The sequence below is a fragment of the Glycine max genome, chromosome 4 (genome assembly GCF_000004515.6).
Source record: "Glycine max cultivar Williams 82 chromosome 4, Glycine_max_v4.0, whole genome shotgun sequence".
NCBI lineage: Eukaryota > Viridiplantae > Streptophyta > Magnoliopsida > Fabales > Fabaceae > Glycine > Glycine max.
The window spans coordinates 39119915-39139057 of NC_016091.4; the positions used below are offsets into that span (position 1 = coordinate 39119915).

The window sequence follows — 19143 nt, forward strand, 5'->3', positions numbered from 1 at the left end:
TTAATGTTTGAACTCGAGGCCACAAGTTTAAGTTAGAAAAATCTCATCTCATTGATCCCCAGACTTAATGGTCTATAAAATAATTATACTCTACACTATTTACTGAATGCTCGTTACCTAAAGACAATTTCATTACAATATTACTAAAAAAATTTATGTGAAACAAAACTATAATAAAGAAAAAATAATACATGATTGTTTTAATATGTAATATTTCCTTTTATTCACCAACAAATATTATCTTAATGTCATTCAATACCACATAATTAAAATCCTTTTGAGGAGAATTTTCTTGGGAAAAACAATGGTTAAGGAAAAAGTACATTATGTATAATGTATCTCAAAAAGTCAATGCACTTGACTAAATTGTAATTTGTTCTCTTGTTAATTTATTATCTACAATTTTTGTCATTTTTTCTCAATTTAGTCCCATTTTTTTTAAAGTCCTCAATTTTGGTATAATTCTCAATTTAATAAACATAAATCCTTTCAAATAAAGGTCCTTGTGGGCTCATATCACATTTAATCATAACTTTACTGTTTCGACTAGTCACCAAAACACTAATAAATCATTAGTTAATGGGTAAAGTAAACAACCAAATGATAAATTGAGGATTCAATCAAAATTGTGGATTTTAAAAAGTTAGGGACTAAAATTGTTAGAAAAAAATAAGGAGATGAAAATTGCAGATCGTAAGTTAAAGGGGACAAAATGTAAATTAACCAAAATTTTTTGCAAAAACTTTAATGCATGAATGATAGGTTTATTAAGGGTCTGATTCTATTATGATGAAAGTTAATGTACTAATCATAACAATAACAATAGGAGGTATTCAAATTAATTTTTTGTAACTACAAACAAGATATTGAAGAAATAATATATTTATGCAAAAATATAAACAAATAATTTGCATTATATAAAAATAGTAGGATACAATTGACATTTTTCCTTGTTCAACTATTAACTATTTACTACTTGCATCCAATAGTTCTTAAGCAATAACCTATGAATTTCTTCCAATAATAAATTATGTTTGTTCTTTGATTACAACTAGAGATAACCCAACCTAAACAACTCATAGTAATAGACATACCTTATCCTGTCAATCTCTAAGGAATATCCCATCCTTTTAAGAATTCAAGCAAATGATAATGTAGATTTTTTTTTGTTACTAAAGGATAATATAAATAACACTTTAATGGTGAGAAAATACCACACGAATAAAGCAAATTGGTTTAGGAAAATTGACAAGAATTCAAAAAGATCTTTTAAAATAATGTACATTGTTCTATGTGTTTTTAGAAACCTTTAGATATTATTAAATAGCATAAAGGTATTTTAGGAAAATACTAAAATTTTTAAGAACACAATAAATGATATATTGAGCATTGAAGACTAAAAACTTGGGTAAAATAATTGATTATAACATTAAATCATTTATTAAAGCTAGTTTAGAAATCACTTCTCATGAAAACAATATCAATAATTTCTTACTATTTTAAAATAATCAACATTTTTCTAATTTGTGTAACCTTGCATATGCACAGGTTAGGCCTTATTAACTATCCATTTTTCGACTAACTAGTTAATTTTGATTCTTTTAAAAAAAATTATCTTTCCGATTTATTTTACAGATCCACCATGATATAATCTCTCACTTCCTACCAATATTAATTTACACAAATCTCTCATTGTAGCTTAAATATTCTATCTGAACCCATTTTTTGGTGCATCATTGTGCAAGTCTCTCACATGAAAATGAATATACTCCTTCACACATCCAACAAATATGTCATATAGTATTATCTAAAAAAATATATTCCTACAAAGATGGAAAAAGCAGCTAACAAAAAAATAACATGAAAATATTATCGTACAATATTTAGACACTCATGAAAAAAAACCATGATTCCCTGCATAACAAAAAAATAACTACCTTTGCAACATTGTTACTTCTTCATCAATTCACCAACTTGTGTAAAAAAATTATACTAATAATAAATGACACCAATATTTTTTATAATAAATGTTCATAGCTAAATAACAATTAGCAAACTCTTGGTTCTCACATTAGATGTTCACAGCTTATGTTTCATAATGATAATGCAAACTTTTGCTTCTCAAGACAATAGTAGCATCTAATATTGTAAAAACAAAAAGAAGGAAAGACATAACAATAGTAATATATAATAATACTAAAAAACAAAAATCACTCTATCCCCAAAAGTTGAATATAAAACTTGAGATAAAAAATAAGATTTAAATTTTCTTGCGATTGAATTTCTTTCTTCCTTTTCTTTGACATTATTGACAAATAATGGTGTTTTTTATATAGACAAGTTGTACTATGGTGGCCACTTCTCTTGCAAAATGTATAACTTCTAGTCGTCTTCTCTAATTCTTTTTCACCTTTTGATCGTTTTGTCTTGGGACGACCTTTTGCTGTTGAACTTGGAGGAATGCTAACAAAATTAATATCTTTGTACTCGATGCTATCAATAGATGAATCTTTATCAATAAATTCTCCTTCACTTGGCACCGAAAAAGATTTAACTGGTCTATGAAATTTGTCACGGCACCAACATAATTGAAACTTGAAAACAATGTTTATGGAGGAATATTGTCAATACATGCCAACAAAGAATATCACAAAATTCAAAATGCTTACTACTGCAACTAACCACACCACCATCCTAGAAGACTTTATGCTTTTGTGACTGTTGCTCCTTGTAATGTTGTACAATGCATTCCATGATTTTCTTCACATATTTTGTGTTGAGTTGCTCTTTCAAACTTCTTCAAAAACTTATTGAAAGCAGCTGTTGTGAAAACATTATAAACATGCTCCTCTACGTATACAACATAGTATGATGTAATTGCTGTTGTCCAATGTTCTCGATGACAAAATCAATCTATAATATTAGATATGAAAACCAATTTAGAATTTAAGCTACTTCATATGGTACTACAATCCAATTACCACCAATTATTAAATACTTGCAATGTAAAAATAATCCACAAAACAGGATAGACAAGAAACTAAAATATCATATGAATTCTTGTTTAAAAAGTTGGATTACACACGAGCAAGATAAGTAAAGCATTTCACATCTATTTATATCGTCAAATGTTTCAGTTGTTATCATACCCCTAAAGAAATGTCCATGAAGATAAGATGATACCCAATATTACTTGACTTCATACAAGCCTTTTATGTGCTTATTTGCTTCTAGGTTGAACTTAGAAACATTAATAGCCCATTCTTGTTCAAAATCATTAATATTGTCGAGCATGTAAATCCTATAAAAAATAGTACACCATGATGAATCGACGAATAAAAGTAAGTCAACCACTAAATTTAGCAGTAATATGACATGTTAGTGAATGACATTTCAAGAGAAACTACTTAAGTTATCCATGGATCTTGGTCAATAATTATTGTCTTTGGAGGTTTCTTCATTATAGAAAAAAGTTTGTATGCAAGAAAAAGTTGCCAATAAGAATATGCATAGGATTACTATTTAAAATAAATTATAGTAAAACTTTACAAAATTTAAGAAAAAGAGGGATGTGTAATAACTAAATTTCATTGATCATTGCAATGTAGCAATTGCTTTATTTCAAAGGAGCGCACATCCAAACAATAGTGTCCTTTCATGATTGTCAACTCCAATAAAAATGCCAACAAACATATTATAAGAATTCACTTTATAAGTGGTGTCAAATGCAACAACATCTTCATACTCTTGGTACAATTCAAAGCAATGAGGTGGCAACAAAAAATATGCTCCAACATCTTATGTTCATCAAGAGTAAATCCAAATTGGAAGCAAGAATTTTTCTCCTTGACACGCTTACAAAATTGGAAAAAATATTAGCATCATTATCCACATTTTGTTGGTGAATCTTATTGAAAAAGTTATAAACATCCTTTTGAAGAAAAGGAAAAGGAAGATCTCCTTTCTTCACATTTTTCTCAAGCTCATTATTTGTTTGACTAGAAGACCAACATCCTTTAATAACCAAATTTTCTTCTCATCTTCTTCAAAAATGTTCCAGAAGATGCAAAGAAGCGTACATGCTCTAGAGACAATAATTCATGATCTCGGTCAAATATAAATTCAATAACTTACCATTCTTCTGGAGAAATCCTTTGAAGATCTCCAAGGCAACCTTACATCCACTTCTTGAAGATTATCTATTTGTTTTCTCTTTAGATGGGTTATAAAAAAATTTATTTGGAAATCCTCCATGGTGAAGTATGTAATCACGCCCATTTATTATCCATTTTTATTAAGAAAATGATTTTTTCGAATTGAGAACTCATTTATTTTAGCATAATCCTCATGAAACCTATAAGCTTCTTCTTCACTTAAGAAACATTGTTGAGTAGAAGGTTCAAAATAATTTTCAATAACATTTTTAAGAGAACCTTCATGGTCATCGTTACTCATATCAACTACTCCACATCCAAAATTATCACATGATTCATCATTTGAAAGATTGTTCAAATTAATCAAATTTGTGACTCTCAAGTCTCAACCTACATAGATAAATTGATAATGATATTGTATTGCTAAAATTTTCACAATATAAATATATTCATACTAATTAATTTAATTAAAAATTGTTTAAAACTAGTAAATTAAAAAAGAGAGAAAAAGACACATTCAATTTGTATTGTTTAGTAGTCAAGAGTCATGACTCTATCAAATAAAAAATATACAATATATATAAAAATTATTATTATTTGAAAAAAAATACTTAGTGGTGTCACAAATTTCTATTAGCTTGGTTCCTTGAATCTCTTATATCTTCGACATGTTGGGTTGAAGACTTGAAGCCAATTCATTGAAAACAACTCTAAATTCATTGTAGTAAAATGTTATTTAAAAAATTAAATTATTTTCACAAAAATGACAAGTAATCATAGTACTTTTTTTTCTATCTATTGTTTACAATGTGTTTTTGTATTGTTTTTATAACAACATACAACATTAATGAAAAATAAAAAAGGAAAAACAATTTTTAAAAAGAAAAACTAAGTACCTTATAATCTTTAGTCCTTTGATTGATGTAAAATATTATTTTGGTGAAGAAAGGCGTAAGACTGTATAGTTTTCAGAGGTAGGAGATTTGTGTTAATTAATTTCTATTTTATTGATAGGAAGAGAGAGATTATATTATAGTGAGATTGTAAAATAAACGAAAAAAAACCTTTTTTTTAAGAATCAAAATTAGTTAGTTTGTTGAAAAATGGGTAATTAATAAGGCTTATAATAACATGTGCAGGGTCCTATAGGTTAGAAAAATCGATTAATCAATTATAATATTTTGTAGCATAAATAATATCAATTATGAGCATGGATGAAGCTAGGTTTAGGACTTAGGTCACACAAACAATAAAAATTAATTTCTATTCAATAGTATTTGAGTATTAAATTTTATATAAAATATTTACAATTATGCATTTTTCAAATCAATTCAAGAACATATCTAGAAAATATAGCTAATAAGGGTTGATTGAGTCTTTCATTCACATTAGTTGTTAGTACATCAGTTATTCATTTTATGAGTCACTAATGACATTTATTATTTTATAAAAGTCCATTTTATTTATGAAAATTTCATATTGATTGTGTTATAAAAATTTAGTAAGTTATAATGAATTATATTAGTCCTTTGATTATCTTTTGGCAATCAATAATCATTGATGAAAAATTAGTAGAGGTAAAATGTTGTGTCATTTTACTAAAACAAGACAAGAAAAATGAAAAAAAAAATTAAGAAGAATAATCATAGAATGCGAGAGCATTTGTTGGTATGTTATAAAATTCAAGATATTAAACCTTTATAAAACATTAGTAAATTTACTCCATTGACAAAAGTTAATAAATAAACCTTATTTCATAAATCAATTTACAATTCAATCAATAAAAAAAGAAATACTAATGAAAACATTTTATTTCAAATAAAATTGTGATAATATATTATAAAAGGAAAAAACTATTAAAAAGAAAATTAATAATACTCAAGTGTAATTATTTCTTTAACCAAAATTATAAAAAAAAACATAATATTTGTATGAACAAAGAGAGAAAATGTCATTAAAATTAACAAATTATCTTAATAAAATAATATCAATAATATATATTAACAAAATTAAGGAGGGCCAAGGCCTTCTAAAAATATAAATAGATTTATACCTAATTATGTGTTCTCATAATTGATTATTTCAGTGAGGCAATATAAACAAAACTAGAATAAAAATAATTAATTATGCCTTATAGATAATATATTATCTTGAGTTGGAAACAACATTAACAAGTTTTTGACCTAAAAATGGATCAAATCAATTTATTAACATCTAACAACTTTAAAAAAACTTAAGGCTTAATTACAAATTTTATTACTTAACTTCAATTATTTTGCAAATTTTACCACCTATGTTTTTTTTTGCAAATTTTATCAGTCAAGTTTTCCATATTTACACATTTTATCATTTATGACATGTCACAATAAGTTAAGGAAAAAATGAAATGACGTCGTTTTGTTACCAATGTGATGGTAAAATGCGCAAAAAAAAATGGATAATAAATTTTGCGAAATGTGAAAAGATAGGTGGTAAAATTCACAAAAAAACTCGGGTTGTAAAATCCGTAAAATGATGAAGTTTAGTGGTAAAATCTGTGAAAAAAATTGGATGATAAATTCACGAATTGATGAAAGTTAGGTGAGAAATTCTACAACTAAGCTAAAATTTAAATCAGATTTGGAACATTTCTAAAGACATTTAAGCATGAATCAAAATCAATTGAGCTAAGTTTGGTTGAACTAGGAATTCTTACATAAGTTCTAAGAAAATGGAGCCTAAGACTTCATAAGTTAAAACTTTAATTTTTTGTATAGGTGAAGAATTATACCTTACTAATAAGTTAACTTTACTAATAGGTTAAGATCAAATATGATATTAAGTCATATGTGACCAATAAGATATATCAATGCTTTAATTTCATTATGGTACAACATTTCACATAAATAGTGTTGCTTTCTTTTCTCGAGATATAAGATGATATTTATTTATATTTAGTAACTATATGATTGAGAGAGAAAAAACTTGATTCATCCTAGATTCGACACTTTAAATTCTTTATTTAATTTCAAATCTTATTAGAACTCTTTAGGAACCTTAATAACATTTAACCCATCAACACAACATTGATAATTATAGTAACTAACTTTTAGATATTTTCATGAAAATTCATGGACAAATAGGTCATTTTATGCACTTCATTCAATTATGTATAACTTCAATTTATATAGAAATTTACTAAATTTGCTTGAATAATTCATTCAAGAACAAAAAAAAAACTTTAGGCAAGTTAAATCCTTCATAAAGTTTTTCATAAATATATTTTATCAAATGAGTTATTAACAAGAATTGTCAAATTATTGTCAAAAATAACTAGAATCCCCAATATTTGCATAGCAAGGTATGATCCAAAGTCATTTCTTGGAGACACATTTCATCAAACATGAGTTATTCATTTGAAACAAAGGAAGTTCTTTTAATTCATAATTTAAAAATAGAATACAAAATAAAATTTAAATAAAACTGAAAATAAATTCAGACAAACACTTAAGGATTCAATGCTTTGGTAAATCATCACAGTTCCAAAAAATAAAAAATAAATTTATTATCACGCAATCCAATTCAAAATAATGAGACAAACACCTCACATTCGTTCATCAAAATAAAAAAATACAACTGCATATCTCAATTGAAATGAATTCAAAACATAATTCAAATTGAAACAAACAATCAATTGATCACTATGAAATGATTAATCAATCCTATGCCTAATTCCCAATTCAATTTCCCAAATCTCAACACAATACACAGAAAATGGAAAAACAAAAAAAAGGGGGAAAACATAAATCATAAATTTGAAAATTAAAAATAGAGGAACTCAAATTTACCAAAAGTTTGGGATCCTTGGATTGAAATGGATTTAGCTCTCCATAATCATCTTCATTGAAAATTTCAATAGAAAATTCAAAAGAGAAAAGAAAGGGAGAAGAAAGAAGATGAAAGACAAGAGAACGAAACCTAATTAAATTTTTGAAATGTAAAAATTGTGGTGTAAAATGTTGTGTCTATAAGAGAGTAGGTGTATTTATTACAAGAACACAAATAAAATAAATATGGACTCTTAAGTACAACTTAAACCTACTTTTGAAATCCCAGACCTATTAAAAATACTATTGGGCCATTAAACATAAAACTAGGCCCAAAAATACAAAACTCTAATTTTCTGGTGCAAGATAGCTACATCAAAGCTCAATTTTGACCCTTGAGACCTCAATATTAGGCTGAGCTCACGAGACATCCAAATTATAGAAATTCTCAGTTTCTTTCAAATAAGATTAAAATCAAATGAATCAAAGTTTCATGTAAATACTTATCTCAAAATTAGGCTGAGCTCGCGAGACATCAAAATCGTAGAAATTTGTGGTCTCTTTCAAATAAGATTAAAATCAACTGAATCAAAGCTCCATGTATATATTTATGGCATGTATGGTAAAACAATGTCTAAATGAGAAAATATATGAAAATTAATAAAACTCAACACTTGGCCCAATGAGGCCCAATGGCACAAAAATTAGCTAAAAGGATAAAAAAAATCATTAAAGTATGTAAATTATGCACAAATTAAGCCACTAATGTGATGATGACATAACCAAGGGCAAGGACCATGAAGCACTTGAAGGGCCCATGACCAGAGGCAGACTTAAACAAGCCTAACACGTCATAGAGACAAGGCTAGTCATTTGTATAGCTGTCATTGATGATGATTGAAGGCCCAAGTGGAGAAAGATGAAGGCCCAGAGGCAGAGGCACTACCAAGACTACTAATTGTTGCTGAAGGCCCAAACTAACTTGAAGGCCCAAGTTAAATAAGTTTTTAGTTATAATTTATTTTTATTGTAATTTTGGCCCAAACTGTTTAGAAGGCCCATGTCTATTTTTATTTTTTTGTTCAGATACACTATAAGTATTTGTTTTTGTTTTCAATAAAGGAAACTTTTGGCATTTGATAAAATTGGGTGAGAGTTTCTCTCTGAGTTCCTTGTTGAACCAATCTCAGACTTATCAAGGTAATCCTTGTGGCGTCTATCCTGACTTATCTTCCTTCACCGGAAGTGGCGTCATCCAAACCTCTGTAGCCTGTATCAAACAATCCGCTCCTACTCAGGTTCACATCATCTGGTATCAGAGCTTCCGCTCTTGATACAGGTTCTATCCTATCCTATTTTTCTTCTTTGTAATTTGTCTAGGTTCGTGTTTTTGTCCTTGTTCTGTTATTTGCGTTCTTGTTCTTGTTCTTGTTCTTGTCACGTTCTTGTTCTTGTTTCCTGTGTCTTTCAGACTTTGTCAAAAAAAAAAATCTGTTTGACTTCTTGTTTCTTGTTCTTGTGCCTGTCATATTGTATCCTGTCTTCTGTTCATAACTTTTGTTTCAGCCTATTCGAATTCTGTTTGGGGTAAAAATTGCCTAATTGCCGAATTGCTAAATTGTCAAATTTGCCTAATGATGATTGCCTATTGAACGAATTCTAATAGCTGGACGTCTGAAAAAAAAAACAAAAAAAAAAGAGAACGAAAAAAAAGAAAGAAAGAAAAAAAGGAAACAGTTGCAAAAAAAAAAGTTGCAAAAATTTTGAAAAAAAAAGTGGGTGTTTGATCTTTGAACACGAAATTGAGGCATTTAGAGGTGTTTTTTTGAAAGAAAATCGTGGAACAAATCCCCTTATCTAGATTCTCCTCTGAATTCTGAGCGTTTTGATATATAGTGGGCCTCAAACGGACAACCGTAGCAAAAGTTATGAGCATTTGAAGTTTACTTGTCCTATCTGTTGTCATATCTGTTGTTCTATCTAATATCTTATCTGTTATCCTATCTAATATCTTATCTGTTATCCTATCTGTTACCCAAATTAAAGCTCATCTGTTATCCAAATCCAATCTAATATATTATTATCCAAATCAAGTCCAAGTTGTTATCCCAAATCAAATCTGTTTGTAATCATTATATTGTCTTTCCTTTTATTTTATATTACCTTGTGTGTCTAATTTGGTCCATCCAGGAACTTAAGAGGAAACACGAGTGGTAAAAGGCAAGAGGGAATACATTACACAAAAGCCTATTGAGAGTATTAAACACGAGTGTACTACCATCTAAGAGTTAAACACGTGAGTAGAGTGTTGTGAGGTCCTGAAACCTTAATAATTTTTATTGCACATTTTTTTTCCTGTTGAATTATGGCTGGAGCAGGTGGTGGTGGTGACGAGTATCATCAGTTGGACGGAGCTCAACGTCTGTTACTGGATGCGATGAATGCACATATGCAATGATTGCTGGACCGTACCAATGAGGAGGTCTATGGACGACTAGAAGCTTTGGAGAACCAAGCCAATCAGAATGCTAGACGAAATATAGATGGGAATAGAGGTAACAATGGCGGTAATGATGGACCGAGGCAGAACCGGGTTGAGGGAGTAAAGTTCAATGTTCCTCCCTTCAAAGGTAGAAGTGATCCAGATGCCTACCTAGACTGGGAAATGAAGACTGAGCACGTATTTGCCTGCAATGACTACACTGATGCGCAGAAAGTCAAGCTAACAGTAGCTGAATTCTCCGACTATGCCCTTGTTTGGTGGCATAAATACCAGAGAGAAATGTTGAGAGAGGAACGTCGAAAGGTAGATACATGGACTGAGATGAAAAGGGTGATGAGAAAAAGGTATGTGCCCACTAGCTATAACAGAACCATACGACAGAAACTCCAAGGGCTGTCCCAAGGGAATTTAACCGTGGAAGAATATTATAAAGAGATGGAAATGGCGTTAGTGAGGGCCAACATCGAAGAGGACTCCGAAGACACAATGGCTCGTTTCCTGAATGGTCTAAACCCTGAAATCAGAGATGTTGTTGAATTACAAGAGTATGTGGCGTTGGATGACTTGTTACATAGGGCGCTCCGGGTTGAACAGCAAATTAAAAGAAAAACTGCAACAAGGAGGAACTCACCCAATACTTACAACCAAAACTGGGCCAACAGATCCAAGAAGGAGGGAGGTAATTTGTTCCGACCTGCAGCCACATCCCCGCATGGAAAGTTAGCAGCGTCCAATGTAGGTGGAAGCAAACATAACACCTCCACTTCCTCATCCAATATTGGAACCAGAAATATAAAATGTTTCAAGTGCTTAGGCAGAGGACATATTGCTTCTGAATGTCCAACCAGGATTAAAGAACCCTGGAAGGCTGATGGAGAAATCACTAGTGAGTCTGAAATCAGTGAAGAAGAAGTGGAAGAAGAAGATTATGAGGAGGAAGCTATGTAGGGTGATATGTTGATGGTGAGAAGGCTGTTGGGAAATCAAATGCAGCCACTGGATGACAATCAAAGAGAAAATATTTTTCACACCAGGTGTGTAATTAATGGTAAGTTGTGCTCTTTAATTGTTGATGGAGGAAGTTGTACCAATGTTGCAAGTTCCACATTAGTGACCAAACTGAATTTGGAAACTAAGCCCCATCCTAGACCATACAAACTTCAATGGCTTAGTGAAGATGAAGAGGTAAAAGTGACTCAACAGGTTGAGGTGTGTCTCACCATTGGGAGATATAATGATAAGGTGCTGTGTGATGTGGTCCCAATGGAAGCGACCCATGCGCTGTTAGGAAGACCGTGGCAGTATGATACCACGGCAGTGCATGATGGCTTCACCAACAAAATCTCTTTCAAGCAAGCTGACAAGAAGATTGTTCTCAAACCGTTATCTCCTCAAGAGGTTTGTGAGGATCAGATACAAATGAGAGAAAAGAAAAAGAGTGAGACACTTGAGAGGAAAAAGAGTGAGACACTTGAGAAGGAAAAGAGAGGAAAGAAAAAGAGTGAAACACTTGAGAGGGAAAAGAAAGAAAACAAAAAGAGTGAAACACTTGAGGGCAAACAACTTTATTTAGCAACAAAAAGGGAGGTAAGGAGGGTGCTTTGTGCGAGACAACCCCTTTATTTATTGTTTTCTCAACGTCAGATGTTGCATGCTAACCCAATTGATGAATTTAAATTGCCTTCTAGTATTTAGTCTCTTCTGCAGGATTTTGATGATGTGTTTCCAGCAAGTGTACCAGATGGTTTGCCACCATTGAGGGGAATTGAGCATCACATTGATCTCATTCCAGGAGCGTCCTTGCCCAATCGGCCAGCTTATAGGAGCAACCCACAAGAAACTAAGGAGATCAAAAGGCAAGTGTCCGAACTCCTGAGCAAAGGTTGGGTGAGAGATAGTATGAGTCCATGCGCTGTACCTGTCATTCTAGTACCCAAGAAGGACAACTCATGGAGGATGTGTTCTGATTGTAGAGCCATAAACAACATCACCATCAAGTATAGGCACCCAATCCCCAGGTTAGATGATCTTCTTGATGAACTGTATGGTGCATGTGTGTTTTCTAAAATTGATTTGAAAAGTGGCTATAATCAGATTAGAATCAGAGAGGGAGATGAATGGAAAACTGCCTTTGAAACAAAATATGGTTTGTATGAGTGGATGGTTATGCCATTTGGTTTGACTAATGCACCTAATACTTTCATGAGATTGATGAACCATGTTTTAAGGGAATTTATTGGGAAATTTGTGGTGGTGTACTTTGATGATATTCTTATCTATAGCACTAGTCTTGATTTGCATGTTCAACATTTGCAATCTGTTTTAAGTGTGCTTAGGAAAGAAAAATTGTATGACAACCTAGAAAAGTGCTCCTTTTGTACTGATCATGTGGTGTTTTTGGGTTTTGTTGTTATTGCTGAGGGAGTACGGGTGGATATGGAAAAGGTTAAGGCCATCCAAGAATGGCCAACACCTAAGACCCTGAGTGAGGTGAGGGGATTTCATGGTTTAGCAAGTTTCTATAGGAGATTTGTTAAGGATTTTAGTACATTGGCTACACCTTTAACTAAAGTTGTTAAGAAGAATGTGGGTTTCAAATGGGGTAGGAAACAAGAAGAGGCCTTTGCTGCCCTCAAACATAGGTTAACTAATGCACCCATTCTTGCTATGCCTAATTTTGCAAAATCATTTGAAATTGAGTGTGATGCGTCAAATGTGGGTATTGGGGCTGTTTTGTTGCAAGAGGGACATCCGATAGCTTATTTTAGTGAAAAGTTAGGAGCCGCTGCCCTTAACTATTCAACTTATGATAAGGAATTGTATGCTTTGGTTAGGGCTTTACAAACTTGGCAGCATTACCTATTACCCAAAGAGTTTGTCATCCATAGTGATCACGAGTCCTTAAAATACTTAAAAGGCCAAGGAAAGCTTAATAAGAGGCATGCTAAGTGGGTAGAGTTTTTAGAGCAATTTCCATATGTCATCAAACATAAAAAGGGGAAAGGGAATGCAGTGGCTGATGCACTGTCTAGGAGACATGCTTTACTTGCTATGCTTGAAACTAAACTGTTTGGTCTCGAGTCTTTGAAAGACATGTATGTGCATGATGTGGACTTTGCTGAAATTTTTGCTGCATGTGAAAAGTTTTCTGAAAATGGTTACTATAGGCATAATGGATTCTTGTTTAAAGCAAATAAATTGTGTGTGCCTAAGTGTTCCATTAGAGAGTTGCTTGTGAGTGAATCACATGAGGGGGGGTTGATGGGACACTTTGGGGTTCAAAAGACCCTGGAAATTCTGCAAAAGCATTTCTTTTGGCCTCATATGAGGCGTGATGTGCATAAATTTTGTGGTCATTGCATTGTGTATAAACAAGCTAAATCTAAGGTTAAACCTCATGGATTGTATACTCCTTTGCCTGTTCCTGAATATCCTTGGACTGACATATCTATGGAATTTGTTTTGGGGCTGCCCAAAACCAAGAATGGAAAGGATTCTGTGTTTGTTGTTGTTGACAGGTTTTCTAAGATGACACACTTCATCCCTTGCAAGAAAGTAGATGACGCTTGTCATGTGGCTGATTTGTTTTTCAAAGAAATAGTGCGGCTTCATGGATTACCAAGGAGCATTATCAGTGATAGGGATGCAAAATTCCTTAGTCACTTTTGGAGGACCTTGTGGGGTAAGATTGGTACTAAATTGTTGTTTTCTACTACTTGTCACCCACAAACTGATGGTCAAACTGAGGTAGTTAATAGGACTTTAGGCACACTGCTTAGGAATGTTTTAAAGAAAAATCTTAAATCTTGGGAAGCCTGTTTGCCTCATGTTGAGTTTGCTTATAATCGGGCTGTCCATAGCACAACTAATTGTTCACCATTTGAGATAGTGTATGGATTTAATCCTTTGACTCCTCTTGATTTGTTGCCTATGCCTAACATTGCTATGTTTAAGCATAAGGATGCACAGGCTAAAACTGAGTATGTGAAGAAGTTGCATGAGCAAGTGAAGGCTCAAATTGAAAAGAAAAATGCGAGCTATGCAAGGCAAGCCAACAAAAGTAGAAAGAAAGTCATGCTTGAACCAGGTGATTGGGTTTGGGTACACCTGAGGAAGGAGAGGTTCCCAAAACACAGGAAGTCCAAGCTTCAACCTAGAGGAGATGGACCATTCCAAGTGTTGGAGAAGATCAACGACAATGCCTACAAGATTGACTTGCCTAGTGAGTATAATGTAAGTGCCACTTTCAATGTGTCTGATCTATCTCTTTTTGATGCAGATGGAGGGGCCTTGGATTTGAGGACAAATCCTTTTCAAGAAGGAGGGAGTGATGAGGACATAACCAAGGGCAAGGACCATGAAGCACTTGAAGGGCCCATGACCAGAGGTAGACTTAAACAAGCCCAACACGTCATAGAGACAAGGCTGGTCATTTGTATAGCTGCCATTGATGATGATTGAAGGCCCAAGTGGAGAAAGATGAAGGCCTAGAGGCAGAGGCACTAACAAGACTACTAATTGTTGCTGAAGGCCCAAACTAACTTGAAGGCCCAAGTTAAATAAGTTTTTAGTTATAATTTATTTTTATTGTAATTTTGGCCCAAACTGTTTAGAAGGCCCATGTCTATTTTTATTTTTTTGTTCAGATACACTATAAGTATTTGTTTTTGTTTTCAATAAAGGAAACTTTTGGCATTTGATAAAATTGGGTGAGAGTTTCTCTCTGAGTTCCTTGTTGAACCAATCTTAGACTTATCAAGGTAATCCTTGTGGCATCTACCCTGACTTATCTTCCTTCACCGGAAGTGGCGTCATCCAAACCTCCGTAGCCTGTATCAAATGATCCGCTCCTACTCAGGTTCACATCATAATGAATGCTAAATTATGCTCCATTAGTCATAGAAATAAGTTGTAACAACATTTGTTAGACACAAATCGTATTATTATATGAATATGTATATTCACATCTATTTTGGTTCTTTGTGAAAACTTTTGCATGATGTTTGATTGGAGGAAATGGAAGGGAGGGAAGGGAAGGGTTTTTTTTAAACCTTTCATACTTAGTTCAATATTTAGGAGGGGAGGGAAGGGAATGGAATGAAGCAAAATTCCTTTTCATTCAATCTCTGCTTTCTTTCAATATTGGGGGATAATGGGGATTTAAAAAAAATAGATATATTGAGTAAAATATCCCCACTTATGTTTTTAAATTTAATATTATAAGGATATAAAAGTAAATTACTTTTTAAAATCCATCCATTCCCCTTTGTGAATCAAACAAGAAAAGATTTAATTCCCCATCCATTAATTGAAATAATAGGACCCCACAATAAAAGGTAATAGGACCCACATTGAACTCTTAGCCCAAGATTGGCAAGAGACCCATTAGCCCACACATCTCAACACGATTATAAGTTGGAAGGGGAAATGATGGTTAGAGAAAGAAAAAGAGAAAAGAAAGAAAGATAGATAAAATGAATGGGAAGAGGAGGAAGAGGAGAAGGGAATAAATTTGAAGGTACCCAGGGCATAGAGCTCATCCCTGTATATTCTGTAAGGTGAGTCCCTCTTTCTTGTCTTCTTCGTCCCCTTGATATATTAGTTTTCCCCTTTGAACCCTAAGTTTGGAGATTTATGGGTTTTGATGATTTTGCATGATTGGGGGAGAGGGTTATCAAGTAGATTAAATAGTTTGAAGTGTAATAGAAGTTATTAAGACTTGATTTCTTTGGGATTGATTAAAAGTCATGGATAACCCTTAAGAGTGTGAATTTGTGATTCTCGCAAGTTAAAGATCACATGCCTATGCTAAGCATGTTGATGCATGCTCAATGCATATGACTTATGAGTTCATGTTCAAGGGTTAGGGTCGATGCTATGCATGGTGAATGTGTGCTAAGCACGATGAATTTCAAGGTTTATGTTCAAGGGTTGTACTAAGCATAATGAATGTGTGCTCAACGCACATGAGTTTTTTGGTTCAGGTTTGATCACCTATGCTAATTAAGCACATGTCAGGTGTGCTAAGCACAAAGGTAACCCATGCTAAGCATGTGAAGGGCATACTAAGCATGAAGACCCATGGAGTGCTAGTTTAGGTTGGTGCGCTAAGCACATGATGGACATGCTAAGAATGGGGACCTCTAGAAAGCAAGTTTAGAGCTATTGCACTAGCGTGCTAAGCACAAGTGACGTGTTCAACATGAGGGTTGTGCATGCTAAGTATGGGACCCTACAATAACATGGTGTGTTTTGCTTATTTCCATTCATATAACCAATGTTTACATGTTTTAAATGATTGATTAAGGATAATATATGATTATTCCTTGTATTCTTGCCATTAATTGGTACCTTGAGGTGTTTGATATTGTATCTATATTGTGTAGCCATAGGTGTTTCATTCATGTGATTATTATGTCTTCCTAGAATTGTATGTATAGAAATGATAGACCACATGTAAGAAGATACTTAATACACCTAAGATTAAAAGATGCCTCCTTAGTAAAGGTAGGGAGTTTCCCTGTAGTTATAACAAGGTTTTATGAAAGAAAATGTTTTTCAAAGAAATATTTTATAGATAGATGTTTTTAAAGAAAAAATGTCTCCTTAGTAATGATAGAACTTATTCGGATCTAGTCATATCCGAATTCAATCCCTTAAATTGAAGGAGGATATAAATATAAGGTCAAGCAAGAAGGATGCTTTTTATGATGGAAGTTAAGTGAAAAATAATAGCAATGTTAATATGAACTAAATGAAAAATAGAAAATGTAACCATCAAATGTATATTGTGAATGTCTACATGTAAGACATGTATATTGCCCAGTTGGGTATTAAATGATGTGTTTTCCTAGTTGCTAGGTGAAAAATGTCAGATAAGCCTATACATTAAATGAAGACGTAGATATCTTATGTGCCTAAAGGAGGGTATGTAAGGGGCTATTCTCGATAGCAAAGTTTTTGTATTATACTTATTTTAGTAATTCATGATTATGTTTTATTTTCATGTGATCTTTGATGTTTGTATGTTTTGAGTCCTCCTTGTTGAGGCACATGAGCAAATAAGGTAGCATCCCCAAGGATGTTACATATAGGATAACAACCCAAGCTATAGCTTGGATATGTCCTCAAAATATATTGAATCTAATTCTAACATTTAAATGTGTCAAATTAATCTTGAATTAGACCAAATTAATAGGAAATGATGAATCATGCACACTGCTACTTTTAAAGAGAAATAAAAAAAAATTAATGAAGAATAGACTTCCACAAAATAATGCTACCTTTGGTCCTTTGTTGGTTATTAACAATACAAGTTACACTCATTGTTAGAGATGTAAAGTCATCAAATGTAATCACCATTTAAACCAATTAATTTAAAGGGTGTTTTTGGAATAACATTAAAATTTATGAAATTATTAATTAAGAATAACTTAATTATTTTTACTGGTTTTGATAAATTAGTTATTTGTTTCTTGTATAAAGGACCAGAGGGAGTAATATTTATGATTAATAAGTTTTTAGTCCCTAAACTACTTCATATTTTGATTTTCAATTATTCTTAAAAAGTTTGCACATTTTTAGTCTATTATTTATTTTTATTGCTCAAAATTAATATTCATTTTCTTTTTTTTGGCCCATTTTTAGATTCTCTCATAGACTAATTTTGAGTAATAAAAATAAATTAGTGAGTATAAATGAACAAAAAGTTTTATAGAGGATAAAAGTTAGTCATTTGAAATTTGATAGGGACTAATTAAAATTGGGCAAGTTTTTTTGAAGAGATACTAAAAATCAAAATTTGAAATAGTTGAGGGACATAAATAAATAATGTCGTTATTAATGTAATACTATGTCAACATGTTATAGAAAATATTAAAACTTAAATATTTTTTTACTATTAATACATAATTTTTTTAAAATTATATTTTTTTAGAAGAATATAGTATAATAATCCTAGGCTTTCTGATAGACGGGATCCCTGTAGAGGGCAAGTGTAGAGCATACTTACATCTATCAAAATTAAACCCAAGTATAATCTTGAAACCAAATTAGTGTCTTATGTACACCACTATTTATAAAGAAAAGGTTAAAATATATTTTTCGTCCTCATAAATAGGAAATGCTTGAAATTCATCCTAGCAAAATTTTTAGTACGTTTTTTGTCTTCATAAAATTGAAATGTGTCATTTTTTTATCCGGACATAAGTTTGGATAAATCTAAACTGGAGATGATAAATTGTACTCAGACTTTACGGATACTGACAAAAATATTCGCACATGGGTAGGTTAATTACCCGCTTATTGGGAATGGGTTCAGGGCGAGTATTTACCCGCAAAAATTGAATGAGGATGGGTGCGGGTATGGGTACTATAATAACCACCCCGCCCCACACCTATTTATATATATATATATATATATATATATATATATATATATATATATATATATATATATATATATATATATATATATACCCACACACATTATGTTAAATCATAAATGATTAAAACATTATATTTAAGAATGATTTATTAGATAATTATGTTTATGATATTATTTTTTTATGACTTATGCTTGAATTACTTTAGGTCATATTTGAATGTTTTTAATGTAATATTTGGATGATTTAATAGTGAATTTTCAATTTGGTTGTATTAGTTTTTTTTTAATTAATAC

At 31.8% G+C, this 19143-nt stretch overlaps 1 protein-coding gene across 1 annotated transcript; it reads left to right on the top strand.

Annotated features, from left to right (window-relative positions):
* The first annotated feature begins 10325 nt into the window (after positions 1-10325).
* On the top strand, positions 10326-11411 carry LOC112997642 (uncharacterized). The gene is made up of 2 exons (XM_026128120.1): positions 10326-10380; positions 10459-11411. Exons 1-2 carry the CDS (start codon positions 10326-10328, stop codon positions 11409-11411), a joined length of 1008 nt encoding a protein of 335 aa, XP_025983905.1.
* Positions 11412-19143: the final 7732 nt, after the last annotated feature.

Bases quoted from the DNA above. Each gene is read 5' to 3' on its own strand.
- LOC112997642 (XM_026128120.1), top strand. From the start codon at position 10,326: ATGGCTGGAGCAGGTGGTGGTGGTGACGAGTATCATCAGTTGGACGGA. The intron at 10,381-10,458 runs GTCTGTTACTGG...ATGGACGACTAG, and splicing joins TCAGTTGGACGGAGCTCAAC to AAGCTTTGGAGAACCAAGCC.